This window comes from Arvicola amphibius, chromosome 12 (assembly GCF_903992535.2).
Source record: "Arvicola amphibius chromosome 12, mArvAmp1.2, whole genome shotgun sequence".
NCBI lineage: Eukaryota > Metazoa > Chordata > Mammalia > Rodentia > Cricetidae > Arvicola > Arvicola amphibius.
This window is the reverse complement of record NC_052058.2, coordinates 90,433,823-90,452,169: the sequence shown is the minus strand read 5'-3', so window position 1 is coordinate 90,452,169 and position 18,347 is coordinate 90,433,823. Positions and strand designations below refer to the sequence as shown.

General features: G+C 41.2%; 1 protein-coding gene across 1 annotated transcript in view; it reads left to right on the top strand.

The window, feature by feature from the left end:
• Thsd7b (thrombospondin type 1 domain containing 7B) overlaps positions 1-18,347 on the top strand; it is a 705,347-nt gene that overhangs the window by 229,034 nt on the left and 457,966 nt on the right. The window contains exon 5 of the mRNA XM_038349733.1: positions 11,375-11,530. Within this exon, the coding sequence (XP_038205661.1) occupies positions 11,375-11,530 (156 nt within the window). The remainder of the gene's footprint in view (positions 1-11,374; positions 11,531-18,347) is intronic.

The following is an 18,347-nucleotide window of genomic DNA, read 5'->3' as shown; positions in this document are numbered from 1 at the left end:
TCTCAACAAGAAGACCTTCCTGATTCTCAGCACCACTGCCCTCTTCCGTTTCCTCCTTGGGGTTCTGTCATCTCAACAATGACTTTGTACTCCCCTGAACACTCTTGCTTCCTCCCAGTTCCTGCTCATTGGCTTTCGAGACATGTTATCATTGTCTTTGTCCTTTCTCAGCTGATGAGGAGAAATACTTTGTAATATTTTGTACCTAGTAAAAGGTGAGTTTTGGACCCAACCTTGCCCCACCTTCCAAGTATCTCATTGTTAAAGAGACAGAGAAGACAACAGTAGATGGTGTATGTCCATCCTTAGGACATGTCTAAAATTAGCATTCAAAATTAAAACAATCACATAAACTGCTTTCATTTATTCTTAATTTTACTTTTATTTTTTAAAACAATCTTATTTTGCATACCAATCCCAGTTTCATTTCCCTCCTGCCCTCAGACTTTCTATCTTCTCCCCACCCCACCCCACATTCACTCCTCAAAAACAGTGAGGCCTCCCATGGTGAGTCAATTGAGGCAGGACCAAGTGCCCCCCCACCCCATCCAGGCTGAGTAAGGTCTCGCTCCATAGGGAATGGGCTCCAAAGAGCCAGTTCATGCACTAAGAATAAATGCTGGTTCCACAGCTAGTGGTCCCCACAAACTGCCCATGTCACACAACTGTCACCCCTCATTCAGAAGGCCTAGTTTGGTCTTTTTCTGGTTCCCCAGCTGTCAATACGGGGTCAGTGAGCTCCCACTAGCTTGTGTCAACTATTTATGTGTGAATCTCCATCATGGCCTTAGCCTCTTGGCTCATAATCTCTCTTAAGCTTTTAAAACTAATCACAGGGACCTGTTGTCGTCACCACAGAAATGCCTACACAGCTTCTCCTCCCTATAACACCACTTTTCTGATGTTTCGCTTTTACCTGTGACCGTTTTTACTAATTAAATGTGCTCTTTGATGATTTCACTCATGCATATGGTGCTTCTTACCCTTTCAGCCTCTCTTATCTCAGCCCCACCCCGTCAAGTTCCTCCTCTCTAGAACTGCTCCTGTTTCATGTTCGTTCATGTGCTTTTGTTTTTTAAACCCACTAAGTTGAACCAGGGACATGTGTGTCCCCAGAGCTTGGAAATCCTTTAGAACTCCGCGAGCTCTAAAAGTGTGTGGGCAGCTGAGGACAATGCCTTCCCTCGTTCCAGGACCTTCTAACTCAGCACTGAGGAGGATCCCTTGAACTCATTCTGCATCCACAGCAGTCCTTGCCTTGGGCCAGCCTCTTGGGAGACCTGTGCAGGTGACCGCAGCTGCTGTGAGTTCGAGGTGGCAAAGGGTTGCTGTTAATGTTTTTAAAGTTACTTTTCCTATAGGTTTTATTGTAACAAAACATTTTTGCTTGAAATGCAGGCATGTTCAGTTTTCCTCCTAATTATTACTACAATGGCAGATCTCTTTCCATCCCAAATTTTATTATAAACCCAAAGTCAGAGCAAGATGCAATGTTATCATACACATTCTAAGAGCATTGGATCTGAGTTTCTGACATTCCCTTTTGATGTTGGAGAACCTGTCACTCCCAGCTATAGCATCTCAGGTGGTCATGATTATTGACCTTTCCCTCAAGCACATTTGATGATTATGAGTAGATATGAGCACATGTTCTTATGGCACGATTGAGCATCCTTGGGATATAGACCCAAAAGTGGTAGTACTGGGTCTTGAGGAAGGTTGTTTCCTAGTTTTCTCAAAAATCGCAACACTGACATCCAAAGGGGTTTTACCAGCTTGCATTCCCTTCAGCAATGCAGGAGAATTCCCTTGTCCCCACAACCTCTCCAGCATAAGTTGTCATCAGTGTTTTTGATCTTACCCATTCTTATAGGTGAAAGATGGAATCTCAGAGTTGTTTTGATTTGCATTTCTCTAATGACTAAGGATGTTGAACATTTCCTTAAGTGTCTTTCAGCCATTTTAGATTCCTCTGTTGAGAGTTCTCTGTTTAGGTCTGTACCCATTTTTATTGGTTTATTTGTTCTTTTGATGACCAATTTCTTGATTTCTTTGTACACTTTAGAGATCAAACCTCTGTCTGATATGGGATTAGTGAATTGTTTTCCCATTCCGTAGGCTGTCATTTTGTCTCAATTATGTTCATAGCAGCATTGTTTGTCATAGCCAGAACCTGGAAACAATCTAAATGGGCCTCAGTCAAAGAATGGATAAGGAAAATGTAGTACATTTACACAATGGAGTACTACACAGCAGAAAAAAATGACATCTTGAATTTTGCAGGAAAATTGATGGAGCTAGAAAACATCATATTGAGTGAGGTAACCCAGACACAGAAAGACAATTATCACATGTACTCACTCATGAGTGGTTTTTAAACGTAAAGCAAAGGAAACCAGCCTACAAATCACAATCCCAGAGAACTTAGACAACAATGAGGGTACTAAGAGATATACATAGATCTAATCTACATGGGAAGTAGGAAAAGACAAGATCTCCTGAGTAAATTTGGAGCATGGGCACCTTGGTGGAGGGATGAAGGTGAGGGGAGAGGCAGGGAGCAGAGCAGAGAAAAATGTTGAACTCAATAAAAATCTATTAAAAATTTTAAATAAAAGAGAAGATGTGAGGGCTGGAGGGGTGGCTCAGTGGTTAAGAACATTTGTTGCTTTTGAAGATCATCTGGATTCAACTCCAGCACCTACATGGTAGCTATTAACCATATGGATCTTCTGAATTCTGGGACACCAGGTATGCATGTGATACACAGTCATACACGCAGGCAAAACACCCATACACATAAAATAAATTTGTTTTGAAAATTTGTTTGAATTTATTATAATTCTCAAGTTAAGATGGAGGTAATAGAAAAAATATAAATTGAAAATTCTAAAGGAGGGCTTGTGTCCAAGCACGCTGCTCTATGACTGGCACCAAGTGTGCCACTAGTGTGTGTTAACCAGTAATACTGGCACCAATAACTTAAATAGGCAGCTGGGGAAGACTGATTCTCATTTAGCTCCTGTTGTGGATTCTATAGACATGAATTCCATCTTGCACTGTGCTAGCTACCAGGCAGATTCCTAGACTAAAACCCTCTCGGAAGCCATGCTTTCCGGACTCTGTCTTTGAGCTCCCTGCAGACTCATTCTTTTACCTGTCTTCCCACTCCTCCTACTTCCTCTCTTTGTTTTCTCACTTTTCCATCCCCCTAAATCTCCTCAGGGCCTTTTCTCTCAGCAGTAATGGCATTAATTTTGTAAAGAGTAAAACTGTTAGGTCATTTCTTTACTCAAATTCCCCCTTCATCCTACCTTTGGCTCCTAGCCAAGTGTCCACAAAATAGGCAGAAAGAACGTCTTAAAATGACCTCGAAAGTGAGACCATAAAATAAAAAACACAGTGTGTCACGCTTCTGTACTTCTTTAAGACGTAATTACTGGCCACCGATTGCTCTGTAAATCTGTATTCAGACTTCATTTTTATTCCGAATATTGCTTTTCCTTTAAAAAAATATCTACAGTGAAGTTACTCTGCAGCAGTTAAAACCCTATCCATGGATGGGCATTTTCTAATTGATTAAATTAAATGAATTAAATTTGGAAACTTTTTGACATGTGTCCAAATTTCACATAATTACGTCTAATAGCAGGAATTATTTTTTAGATATCAAATCTGCTGTATATACACACATATTCCTGCCAAATTGTATTGCATAGTATTTTGCCAAGAGTGTCACAATATGGCTAAAATTAAGCTTCATTAGGTGTAACAGGATGAGATGCAATTTAATTCTTAAAGCTTACTAAAAGTGCTGGAAGATAGATTTGCTGTTCTTCTGTCTTCCGAGCTAAAGGAATAACACATTATTTTGCAAATCTCACTGGCAAAAGGTAACTGAAATAAGTCATGCATCTTCTCAAAGGAAAAGAACTTCATGCTTAAAACTGGGCTGTTATTTATCTTTACCCTTCATCCGTTTGACTCCCTCAGTCTGTAGAAGAGGCCCTTTTATTTTAGCAGAAGGTGGATTGAGTTTCTGCCAAGTCAGTGTACTCCCTAAATGGATATGTCAGAGGCAATATTGTTTCTCAAAAAATCATTTAGAAAGCAGCATTTTTGCATAAGTAGGCTCTTTCATTAGTTTTGAATTAAATTTGAGCAATTGCTGTTTCTGTTATGGCTGCTTCTTGGAGAGCCCAGGCAATGAGGGCTTCCTACGTCCTTGAGTCAAAATTTCCTTTGGGGCTGATGGTGCCTGCATCAGGCTTGGAAGATAGCAATGGATGTGGCATGTCTATCTAAGCTCGTTGAGGAGGTTGATGAGATTCACAAAAGCAAATACTTTGCATAAAATAAACTAAAGATTGAGGTTTTAATCTATATGATGATGATGTAGAAGGAAGGCAAAATGATGTAAGTTTCAGGGTGTCCCAAGAAATGTCTTTGATTTCCATTTCTAGCATGGAAAATGATTAATTCCCTAGACACTTCTCTTTGTTCTGAAGATAATGTGCACTTCATTATGCCCTGACAGAATTACATTGACTGCTTTGTGAATTTTGAAAGAATGTCTTGTTTTCTTTTTCATCTAATAATAGGTATATTAAAAAAGAAATATCCATTAGCTGTTATGATAATGTTTCCCCTTAGGCAAATGATTCATTGTTTATAAACTAAGGGGGCTACAGAGATATTAATTAAAATTAGCAAAATAATATCATCGGTTTCATTTTAATTTCTGTTAGAAAGTTTAAAATCATAAACAGATTAAATCTTGCAGAATGTCGGTGTGTGAGTGGGATTCTCTCATAAATTTTTGTCTCATACTGTTATGTTAATTCAAATTAGTTTGGATTCTAGCTGGATTTAATTTCAAAGAGCAAATTGTAAAAGTGTTCATTATTCTTTATATACATTATAAATAGTAGTATAATTATCAATGTGGTAGTCACATGGCCAAACACATCAGGAAGTTTTCTCCTTATCAATATATAGTACATTTTCTTTATATAGGTGTCCTCATCTGAAATCACCTTTACTTAAGGAAAACAATGAACTTTTTTCCTTTCAAGAATTGAGAACAGTGCACATTTTATAACAGAGTGGATCATGTACCAGAATATTTTTTCCTTTGTTAATTAGCATTCTGTTCATTGAGTTATTCATCATTTAAGTAAACTTGGCAATCATTAATATCAGACTTCAGCATTTCTTGTAGGGCAGGTCAATTTAATCATTTCTTACTGCAATTGAAAAATTCCAGGTTAGGTACCAGAATATTCAAAATATTAATTACTATCGAATATGAGCAATCACTTAAAATACAGTAATATATTCCTCAACATTGGGAACAACTCTGGTGCATAGAGATCAGGCTGTATCCTGTTTAAAAGTTTGGGGATCTTACCTGGGGATCTTAGCACTCTCTGAGAGAACAGAAATTGTTGTCTACAGAGCCCGAGCAGCCTATGAGACCTGACTGATGGCATCTCCAGTCCAGCAGGTGGCCAGTGCCTGGATGGCAGAAGGTGACCGTATTGAGAGAGCCAGCTGAGAAACAATACAGAAATAAAGGTTTTGCTGGCCAGGGCTTCCTTATGTTTGAGATGATAGAGTTAGCTAACAGTCATTCCAGGGGAAAGAGAGCACTGACCACGAAAGCAACGATTCTTTCTTCAATCACTCGAGCTCGGGTCTGACTCAAGAAAAATGAAGGCTCAATAATGTATGGACTATATATCACCCAGTTCCAGTTTGGAATGTCCACCCCACTCACTGCCTACGGTACTGTAGTTAGAATATCCTTACTCATGAGAAAGGAGTAAAATATAGGTGGTCTTCTGGGACAGAGTAAATCTAGGATGCAGTCGGCCACATCTGGGCATACCTTAGAATTCTGAGGAAGTAATATCAAGAAAATTTGAGTTTAAAGGGTTAAATTGGAGCTGGAGCATTCATGGATTCCTTGGACCTGTTGTATCTCTGGCTACCTCTCACAGACTGTGATTCATAGAAAGGCTCTCCTGATACAAAGGCCGCATCTATCTTGACTGGTGCCTTCCTTTCTATAGAAAGAAGATGAAGGACAGATGGGGGCGAGTTTCCTTCCTAGCCTAAGGCTGGGGTCTTGCTATCCTCTGGACTGTATAATGAAATTGTTTAAATCTCATGAGTCCTTGAAATTTAGTTTATCCATCAAATTGATTAATTAAACACGGTCAGCCCTAAAGCTGACACCCAGGGCTCACAGTCAATAGGTGTAGACACATCCTATGCTTGCCCTTCTCCAGTGTTCCAAAGCTGCTAAGTGCTTTGTGATGTATTCATGATTTATTTCTGGAGCAAATGGCTCCTGGGTGGGACTTGGGGTCGTGAAAGAACTAGGTTGACCCAGACACATCGATTCGTGCCTACGCGAAGAATCTTAGACTTGTCACCATGGCTGGAGGGATTTATTGATATGGATTAAGATCCACTGTCCATCAAAGCAGCAGGTGCTGAAGAAAAATGACTACTTTGACAAATGGTTTTACCTTATCCATGGGTCTCTAATATGTCACTCTGGAGTCCCCAAGGAAATTATTCTCTGTTCTTTTTCCAGGTAGGAACTATGTCTACTTTCAAATTTTACATTCTTTGCATCATCTAAGAGGCTGCTTGTTTGTTCCTGGCTGCCCAAACCACAAAATAATCACACAGAAACTATAATATTTGCAATACTGTTTGGCCAATGGCTAAAGCATATTTCTGGCTTACTCTTCTATCTTAAATTAACCAATTTCAATGATTTTATATTTTACCATGAGGCTTAGACAGAAGCTGGAAATTTTACCTGGTAAGCCACTGCCGTGTGGCAATACACAGATTAATAGAAATCGGTTAAATTAAGATGTAAGAATTATCCAATAAGAAACTAGAGCTAATGGGCCAAGCAGTGTTTTAATTAATACAGTTTCTGTGTGGTTATTTTGGGGCTAAGCTAGCTGGGCAGCCAGGACGAACAAGTGGGCTCTCCATGCAATGGAGTGGTGCCCTGAGAGACTCAGCTTCAGGGCATGTTCTCTGTCTCTTTTTAACTGCTCTCTAGCCTAAGAGCCTTTCCTGCCAGGCATTCTGGGAGCTTCACATGAGATTCACCAAGATTTCGCCATGTGCCTGGCAGATACTTTGCTGGTGGATGAAGTAGTGTCAGCTACTATGCCAAGCATTGGATGCAGATTTGGCAGCCTACCACTAATTCACCTCAGAGCTGGGCTGTTTGGGGGCCTTCTCAGCACTGGCATCTGGTACTTCATCTGGTGGGTGTTGAAAGGAAAAAGATATGGCAATAGGAAGAGGGCAAAACCACATCCTTGACACCTTGCTGGGGCTCCTGGACACCTGTACAGTTTGGGTCCGACCCCAATAGAATATGATTCTATGAGGATAAGTCTTAGCCTAATTTATTACTTATTGTCAGTCTTCCATCAAGAACATAGTGTTAACACAAGGTGTGATGAGGTTCACTGTGTACTGATTATCAGCTTTTCTGAGCCAATCTATAAATGTACAGATATACAGATGTACAGATATATAGATATACACAACTCACTCATACACAGCCTGTCCCACAAAGCAGATTTGTCCCTTACTGGCAGGTGGCAAAGAATGAATAAATTTTAACTTTTCCTGACCCAGTTTTCCAAGGTACAGAAAGCACAAATCTGTGATCTCGGCCCTCCATGACTCACCTGAAAGTGACCCCTCTGGGTTTTATACAGGGGGGCTCACGGCACGGTTTTCAAGTGTACATTGTGAAGGGGCCACTGGTATACAGTCCAGGCTTTTTGGGCCAGCTTTTCTCTCCTATCTTGATGCTGAATCTCTACCACATTCAGTAGCTCTTCTTCAGAATGGTAGGCAAGCAGTTAGGGGAGATCATTGTCAGCCCAGGGCTGCTTACACAGTCTCCATACAGAATGGTCACTAAGGAATTTCAAGAAAAAAAAAACCTCACCCAATGAAGCGGTTCACTAAATAAATTCAGGAGCCAAGCTTCCTGGTTCTAGATTTTTATCTCCACAATTCCCTAGATAGGCCTGTAGGCAAGTGAGCAGAGATGTTTGTCCTTTATGTTTGTGTGTGTCTCTGTGGTATGTGTACACATGAGTGCAATGCCCATAGAGGCCAGAAGGAGGTCTCAGATTGCCTGGAGCTAAAGATATGGAAGGTTATGAGCCATTTGTTGACTGAGGTTTCTGTCCTGCCTGGTTCCTGCAATTGTTAAGTCCCAAAGAAATCACACAGAGGTCTACATTAGTTATAAACTGATTGGCCCATTAGCTCAGACTTCTTATTAACTCTTATAACTTATATTAACTCATTATTCTTATTTGTGTTAGCCACGTGGCTCAGTACCTTATTTGGTGGGGGAGTCGTGTCTTGTTTCTTCTGTAGCTGGGCCAGGACTGCAGAGGAATGGGCTTCCTTCTTCCCAGAATTTTCCTGTCCTCCTTGACCCACCTCTGCTTCCCGTCTGGTTGTCTCGCCTATATTTCCTGCCTGACTACTGACCAATCAGTGATTATTTAAAATATAATTGACAAAATGCAGGCAATTGTCCCATGCCACAAGTGGTTTCTGGAAACAGAATTCTGCACTTTGATTCCTGAGCTATCTCTCCAGTCTGTGAGCTAACATTTCTATTGTGTAGTTCTTTTATTTTAAAACTAGAGGTTTTAAGAACACGTACCTCAAAGAGAAGCTACCCAGACCAAATCCAAATGTGTCAGTATCTGCTTGATGTTATAACTTATGCGTGGCATGCATTATTCATGTTTAGCAAATGATTATACTTATCAGCTTCCACGCCCATTTCCTTCTGATCTGTTGCAGGAGTTCCTTTCTATGCTTGTGGGAATAAATGCCAACACACATAGGCTGGGCCAAGCATACTTCCCTATTAAGACATGCAACTTTGCTATTTATTCATGGGATATTCAGGTGCCTTTCCTTCCATTGTCTAATCATCTGTGGCCCGACTCAGTCTTGTTGGTGGAGAATTCCTTGAACACGGACACCACCCACAAGTGGCTGGTTTAAATGGTGACGCGGTGATTTAGAATGGCTGACTTCCTTATTCAGTGGATATGTGTTTGAATAGCCACCTTACTCTGAATCCAGTCATCTTATAGATTCATCTCTGATTTTGGTTCACATCCCACTGAGAACTCTAGTAGGATCTTCATTGATCACGTCCCCTCACTAATATCCCTGGACAGATTCACTGACTCCCACGATATCCTCTCTCTCCTCCTTTCCCTGCCCCCACTTCACAGCATCCATATTTTCAGACTCATACTGGCAATCTAACTTTGCCCTTGACTTTCATTTTAAGACAAATCAAATCAATTTGATAAACGTTAAAATAATTAATTACTAATGAAATATTGGTGTTGTTTTCACAATCGCTTCATTCACTTTCCCAAGGGATTAAGACCGTGGCTTTGCTCAGCAGAACTCCCACCCCAACCCAACAAGCCTGTGTCTTTTTACAGGACAGTATTTGCTTTCTCTCCTGCTGTTGGTTTGGTTCTCATTCAAAGCTCCTCTGCTCAGAGGTGTGAGGGACTGCAACCTTTACTACATTTGATTCTTCCATTCCCAGAGAGCAAGGAAGCAAGGGAGGTGGCGTGACTAACCACCCAACCCCTCACACTGCTTCCCACCTTTGAGGTATTTTCAATCTGTTCGATTGTACACGTCAATCTGTTCGATAGTACACGTCAGTCAGCAGATAAAACTTCCCAAGCTGAAGCTACAGCTCACAAAATTTGGAATGTATCAAAACTTTCTCAATCCAAGGCATCTCTATGTAAGAAAAGTAAAGAGCTTTATATTAGGATATTCATTTGGATGGACATTTTAAGAATCAGTACATATTCACAGCACTGAACAACACATTTTTTATGAGGCTTACAAGCATGCTTCTCCTACGCTAGATCACATTTGCCCTTCTCAAGTTCTGCTGGTTATTTTTCTCTTTTTCTCTCCCTAAATACCACCTCATTGCTTTCCTATCTTATTATTTTTAATGTGGCTTCACATGGTTCACAGCTCGGGAGACTGATGACAGCTTTGCTTTCCTGGTGGTGTTCCCAGAAACTTCCACCACAATTAAAGCTGGCCAGTAGGGGTGAAATTTGCAGGTTGATTCCAGCTTGACTTAGCCCTGTCCTGTGACTCAAGGATGTGGTGTCTTCTTTGATATGGTCTTCTCACCAAGTTCTGGGGGGGTGAGGCAAGAGCGATGGCAACAGTCTTTAATATCTGGGATGGTTCACAGGACCCGTTTTCTCTATGAATATGCATATATTATCAAACATCTCTGCAGTAGTAGGTCCCCATTTTTTTTCATTTTCAAGTTTCTTTGATATGTTTTCCTTTCCTATACTCCCCCCTCTGCCATTGCCGCCCCTACGACCTCCTTTATCCCTTCTTGTTCCACTATTCCCTGTTCGCCCTTCTTAGAATCTGCATTCTGTTCCCCTTTCCTTGAATTCCCCCTTTAACGGCTCTTCTGTCGATGGACACATGGGTCAGTTCTACAGTTCATCTATAGTGAATATTGCTGCAGTAGACGTGGGCATGTGTCTTCAATGTGTTATTTTCAGAGGCTCTTGTTTCCATTGTTAAATTTACACAAAGACCAGGAACTTGTAGCTTTCACCATCACTTGCGTACTTGTGGTTCTGAGAATTATTAGCCAGAGGACAGTGAGCATCACTGAAAGACAGATAATGACTTCACCCTTAGGGGACCCAGCTCAGGCCTCAGTCTGCACACCTAGAAGCTCTTTTTCCTTCCAGCCCTGAACCTCTAGGTAACCCAGTTAGAAAACTGCTTTCTCAAGCCAGAACTGCAGCTGGGGTCCAATTTTTCTTCCTATTCAAAGAAACCATTTTTCTTCTGTCTTTGCCAGCTCCACCCCTCTGGGGAGTCACAGCAGTAGATTGGTTATGCTAAACACTGCACCTTAGGGGTTCGATTTTGATGTTTTGCACAGTGACCCAGTCATTTATATTGTAGCGATAGACTTCTTGAGACTTCACCAAGTCATTTAATTCTGTTTTAAATCATACCTCTGGATAATTTGTATCTGTGATATTTCCACTGCTCTCTTGAATTCCCTGGGAGTGTTTTGCAATGCAGGAATCTCAAGTGCTTGCCCCTTTTTTGCTTTACTCACCCTAAATGCTAATAATGTAGAACTAAACATTCTTATTAGAAAATGTTTGTCTTGATTGCATATACTCTTTAGAATCATAAAACTGGTAAGGATATGATTTTAGGAAAGTCCAAAGAACATGACATATATGTTTTTGTCCTTTAGTCTCTAGACCTGTGGAAAGCACGTTATGTTTGGGGCCTGCCCCCTCAGTCTCCCAGCTCTGCAATGTCCCTTGCTCGACGGCCTGCATAGTATCTTCCTGGTCTTCCTGGGGTCCATGTGTTCATGAAAACTGCCGCGATCCTCAGGGGAAGAAAGGTGAGTGCATGCTTCCAATGTCCACATCTGTTCTGCTGCAGACTAAGCCAGCTTAAGACAACATTTGTTTGTATTTAGATAACTGGCTCAGGCCTGGCAGCATTTAGTTCTTAGGGAGGCAGCTAAGGACATTCCTGTGTGATGCCTCTAACCTTGATTGACTTTCATATAAACTCATAGCTGAGTAAGAGACTGTTGCTCAATTGGAAATAATATTGGTCCTACTGACGCAGCCTAGTTGGCAGAGTGCTAGCCTAACGTGCACAAAGCTCTGGATTCAACTCGCAATACCACATCAAACCAGGCTGGTTGGTGTATACCTTTAACTGAGGTAATAAAGGCAGGAGGATTAAAATTTCAGGGTCATTCTTGGCTACATACTGAATTTGAAGCTAACCTTGTCTACATGAGATCCTGTCTCAAATAAAATTTTAAAAAAAATTCTAACTTACCTTTTCATATAAGCTATGGCTACCCTGAAGTTCTTAGACAAGATTCATGTAATCACATGAGAAATCAAATGATTTGTTATTACTTTATTTTTAGATTTCTAAATTTAACATTTGTTGTTATGTTTTATATTTTAATAAAGGATACTCTATACATGTGTGCATACTGGTTAGTGTTTAATGTCCTCAGGCTTAAAGTAGCATCTTCAGGTTTTTTGATTTAGTTAGCCATTGTAATTCTGTTTTCTTCATTTTGTATTTAAAATGTCCGTCCCCACCCCAAAAGTTCAGAGGCATCTTGCCATCCATCACTGACCTTTTACTGTCCACGAGTGTCTTTCTCCTCATGTTGAAAGAATATTCCTTTTATTAATGTGAAGAAAAATAAGATCCCACGGCTTCCCAGATGGTAGGTTGTGTTTGCTCGGCTATAATCTTACTTCACATGCAGAGAAACAACGCAGGGCCAACTGTTGCCCGCAGCGACCCCTGTGTCTTCTGTCTGCACAAGGCCATGCCATACCGACTAGAATCTCACATGATTGTCATCTGTGGCTTGCTCCAGGCACACACGTGCTCACATTCATGGCCCAGGCTTGCAGGGACTTCATTTTGCTCTGACTCTCATTGTAAGGGAGAAGAGGAAAATTAGTATTGAATCTGGGACACGGAGATGCTAACATTGATTTTTTTTTTTCATCAATTTATAGAAATCAGTGTCTGAACAGAAACTGGCAGGCTGAACTAATCCCCTGCATAACATGAATATTCTCACAAGTTCATGTGTTTGAACACTGCCATCACAGCTGGGAGTGGTGTTTCTGGGTGTTGTAGAACCTTGGAGGTGAGAGGGATAGCTAGGAGAGATGAGTAACTAGGACATATATTTGAGGATAGTGTGGCAGATAACTAGCTCTGCCACACTTCTGATTCTACTTCCTACTTCCTGTCTTCTAAGATGTGAACTAACCAGTCCTCCATGAGGTTCCGCTACCATGGATGGAGCTTTTTTTTTTTTTTTACCATGTTTTCCCTGATGTGTTGTGCTGCTTCCTCTGAAACTGTGAGGCCAAGTAAATGGCCTTTTTTTTTCCTTCCTTTTGCAAGTTTCTTTTGTCAGATTTTTGCTCATAACAATGTGAAACAAGATAGGACATCATGAAACCTCAGAATCTTATATGTTTCTTCAGTTTATGGACACAGAAAAGTTCCCATTAGAACTAGTAGCCCAAATTGTGCTCCATATATAGTTAGAACTCGTCATTCTCTTACAGCTGTCCATGAGACTCCTTATGGCAGCCTGCCCGTTCTTAGAACCTTGAACTGGTCCTCCTGTCTTTCATCTGTGACATGCTAGCGTTGAAGGTTACTCCCCAGGAAACCAAACCAGATCAAGCTTTACCAAGGCTGCAACTGCTCTGGTCAGGGATTTGTATACAGACAAAATTGGACTATGTGGATAACCATTCTTTGCTTTTAAAGATGTAGAGTTCTCAACACAGCAAATGGACCTTATTTTATTTAGGACACTTACGGATGTAGGGAACATCTACAGGTATATGTAATCCAGTTCATACTGCTTTTCAACCAAAGAAGAAACTTAATAACTCATACAGCTGAAAACAGAATGGCCACCAGGATGGAATTCAACAGTATGAACAATGTCCAGGTTCTCGACATTCTGCTTTTGGTCTTTCTACTTTTCAATTCTCCAAGTTGCTTTCTTCGCATTTCATCATTCTCTACAGTGGGTTGAGTTTGAGAAGCCATCTTCATTGATCAGTTGATCAAAGCTCAGTAGGGAATCTTATTTAAGTTAAGTAGTGTAGTAGAGAATGTCGTCTGCAGTGGTTCCAGGAAGAGCTCTAGGGAGGAATGTCATGCCTGCTGGGGTTGTAAGCTCATTTCTGCATCCTCCCTGACCAAAGAATGGGGCTTGACTGGTTAGGTTATAAGCTTATGTGCCCAGAATGCAGAGTGGTTTGGCTGCTCTCAACTTTCACAGGCTGAGGGTTCAGAAGAGGAAGAGCGATAAGGGAATGATGGGCTTTCAAGGACGCTCTGAGAAGGCAAAAGTGATTCTGGGGCCATACTTTGTAGGTGATTATTCTAGAGATAATAAGTTTCCAGTCCTCTTGTTCTGGTCCATTGACTTCTTTTTTTTTTTTTTTTTTTGGTTTTTCAAGACAGGGTTTCTCTGCAGCTTTTTTAGAGCCTGTCCTGGACCTAGCTCTTGTAGACCAGGCTGGCCTCGAACTCACAGAGATCCGCCTGCCTCTGCCTCCCGAGTGCTGGGATTAAAGGCGTGCGCCACCACCACCCGGCTCCATTGACTTCTTTATATCAGTTTGGAGTATATGTGTTTGTTGTTGTTGTTGTTTTGGTTTTTTTGCATTGTATTTACTTTCATTTGAGCCACAATTTTCATAAAACACCGTGAAACTGATATTTTCAATTTTATCCCAGGTTTCCTTTCCACATAACTCAGACACATCCATGAAATTCCCTGAAGAAACCTATAGCTCTTTTTCCTTGTGGACTCCTTCGACACACTGTTGTGTAAACCTTCCTTCTCACTGACCCTTCTTACTAACTCCGCACAAATGTTCACACATATACCTGCATACACATGCACATAAACATCAACAAAGACAACAATAGCTAAGCCAAGACTGACACCAGTGTCTCCTTTCTCGCCAATACAGTGTCTTTCCTTTAGTTGATTTTCTTCGTAAATCCAACAACATTTGAACCAAGGTACAAATCTAGCACTGAGAAGAGATTCCATCTTCTAGCTGTGCACTGACATAGCTAGGTGAACCATGACCCCTGAGATTGAACCCTTGAGCTCTGTAGAACAGCAGGGATGCTGGCACCAGGCTTAGTATAACTGCAGTATCATCAGATGAGAAACAGGCCCTGCAGTCACAGGAGTGGAGATGAAGGGTGGCAGATATCTACGGAGTGTGCATTTTGCACCAAGCAATGAGTTGACTTTTTTTTCAGTGGCTTAGTCTTGGGTTATGAAAGGCTAGGTAGGGGCAGTAAGAGCTATGACCTGAGGGTGGAGGAGTCCTGCAGCCTTTGGGGGAATGTTGGAGTCGCTGTGAGTCCCTTTGTTTTTATACAATTCAGACCGAAACCAGGTGATTTCAGTGCACAATTGGAAGACAGTTTCTCTTCTCAGTGCTAAGTAGCCACAGGTGGAAAAAATGGACAGCTTGTGTAATTGTTATTCAAGGATGGCAGTTTGCTATTTTTAAAAACAATTCCCTAAAGCAGAGAGAAATCAGTCCTTTAGGTCTTGCTGGAACCTGGCAGGACCACCTGCCTTTAATTCCTCTTGGACAAAACATGGAATGGATTTCTCTTTCTGGGGAAATGACTCTGTGCCTTCAAGCAGACCAGTGTGCAGTGCTGATGGGAGTGAGTCTCCTGTCATTTCTACCAACTGTGAGGACACGTCTGTGTTCTTCTCCATCTCTATTTCTGTCCCATGATCCTGTAGGGACTGGGCCAAAGTCCCTGATTGGCACAGAGTAAATATGACTTAGAATTCCACAGAGGCTGGACATACAGGACATGTACTAAGTATTGAAAAAACCCTAAGACAGCAGTGGGGTCTGCAGAGTCCTATTTAAATTCCCTACTCAAGAAATTCAATCAACTCACTAGCAGAAATCCAATATATAGAAAAATTCCTGGAAACTTTATAGCCTCATCCATCCATACACAGGTATATATTTATACAGATAAACTCTTTAATAGTTACACATCTATGTATATATTTTAGGGAAAGCAAAGGAGAAGATTTGAGGGGGGAATCAAGCAAATTGTGAGGAAAGAGATGTGGAAGGATGGAGACCTTCATCCAACACATACACACAGCCTTCTGATCCCGGGCTTCTTATCTTTATTCTGTTCTCTTTATTCACATAAAAAAATAGAAAGAAGTGTGGGCTGTAGATGGTAGGAAATGTTTTATTAGCTAATAGAATAAATTGTTATAGAAATTATCTTTCCATGGCTGTTGCTCTCTGTCAGGCACCCCTCAATCAGGCATCATCTAAGGCTCACGGCTGTCAGCTACTCAGAATGCATTAGGAAATCAGTCAACACTCACAGGCTCTGCACCTTCCATCACACCAGTGACAGGCAGACAAGGGGAGCAGGGTTTGGCAGGTCGGTGCTTGTCAAGTGAGGCTGGGCCACCTTCCGGAGGAATTTAAATAGGATCAGGTTGTATCGCTTATTGCTTCATCTCTGAGATACTCCACAGTGTTATAATTACAGAAATACAAAAGAGAATCAGTCTGACGAAAATGCTGATGGATAAGTCCCACACATAGGTGTGATGCAGTTTTTAAAAATTCCTCATGATACATAGGTTTACTTGTTCCTTGCAGGCAAGTTCAAAGAAGGCAGCCTGCTAAAGATTAGGCGGGGGAGACGGCTATATGTGGCATCCTAATAGCTGCCAGCCTCTGTAGAGAACTCCAGAGATCCCTCCCTGCTCCAGGACAATTCCCCAACCACAGCGCAGATCCTCCAAAGTCCCTGCAGGAAAAGGTATTTCTAAATTGAGACTCTAGGACTATTCTTAAAGACATCTTTTCCATTCTGAAAAATTAACATAGACAGCAAACTGAGGTCAGAAAGCACTGACATACTTGAAATCTAATTTTACAGTGGAAATATTTCCATTTTCCATTGTCGCTTGCTGGGCTGGCTCTAATTTTACATTTACAGGAATTCTATAAAATCATTCTGCTTTACTCCAAATAATATCCATGTTAGCAGGTATTTTTTTCCTTTTCTATTTTTGCGTGTCTGTGTTGGGGCTGGCAGTAAGCTGCACCTACTTCTTATGCAAAGTATTGAAGGCTTTCGTGATTGCTTTACCCTTTCAATGCTGCTTGCTTCCTGTGTTATAGCAGGTGGGGAAATAATCGTGGCTCATATCTAAAGAACTGGAATCAAAGACTCAGTCTAAGGGAAAGGGGAATACTTGATTCAGTAAAGTATTTATCATATAAGCACAGTGACCTGAAACCATGTAACAGATTTCAGTTCCCAGGAACCACGTAAAGCCAGTCAAGTATACTGTCCTACACTTGCCATCCCCTGCTGTGCTGCTAGAGATGTGCTGATTCCTGGGGCTTGTTGGCCAGCCAGCTTAACCTTTACGGGCCCTAGGCCAATGAGATACCCTGTTTCAAAAAGCAAGGTACATCTAAAATGACAGCCAAGGTTGTACTCTGGCCTACAATCATGTACCTGCATGTGTACACACCCACACCCCCCCCACACACACACACCTTCAATTTTATCATGTTCTTTGGCTCAGTATCCTTATCAATCATCCTGTCCTGCCAGAGACAAACAGTAAATGCAGTGTTCAGCATGCAGTGAGCTTCTGCTCTGTGTGTCATCTGCTGGATCTTCTATCTTAGCTCCAGCAGTTAGCATGGAGACTGTGCTATTCATGAACAGCTCCATGGAAGCTCACATAGACAATCTTATTCCATGACACAGGAGAAATACAGTCTTCAGACTTCAATATACCCATCAGCTTCCTTAAATTTTTCTGTCTTTTCCTAAAAAATACTTGCTCTTCTGCCATCTTCTCTTCTTACCTTACTCTACCCAGCCCCCTACTCATTCTTTTCTGTTTTCCTGCAGAAGAATGATACACTAAACCTTATATCTTGGGTTCAGAACTTATGGCTGAACTATTGACAATAATGATAATAATAATAATAATAATAATAATAATAATAATAATAGCAGCATCAGCAAAACCCTGAGAATAGTGGTTCTATCAAAGGTGAGTGGTGAATCTCTGGCCATGAAATGATGATTGTAGCTGTCTCCTCCACAGGGCTCCAAATCCTACTCTCTAGTCTGTCTAGCTGCAGTTTGAGGGACTGATCCGTGATGGCTTTAGACATCACTTTATTTTTTATATTTTGGTTTGTCGAGACAGGGTTTCTCTGCAGCTTTAGAGCCTGTCATGGCGCTAGCTCTTGAAGATCAGGCTGGTCTCGAACTCACAGAGATCTGCCTGTCTCTGCCTCCCGAGTGCTGGGATTAAAAGCATGCGCCACCACCGCCTAGCTAGACATCACTTTATGAAGCAGGACCAAAACATAATGCAGACAGGAGATAAGTCTATGAGGTTAGAGCTCTGGTCAACTTCTATCCACCCACCCTACTGTGACACATCAGAACCTTATCCACCATGATCAAGTCGGCACCATCCCAGAGATGCAGTGATGGTTCAACATACAAAAATATGTCAATGTAATCCACCATATAAGAAAAAAACCCAAAACAAAACAAAACAAACAAACAAAAAAACCCTGCAC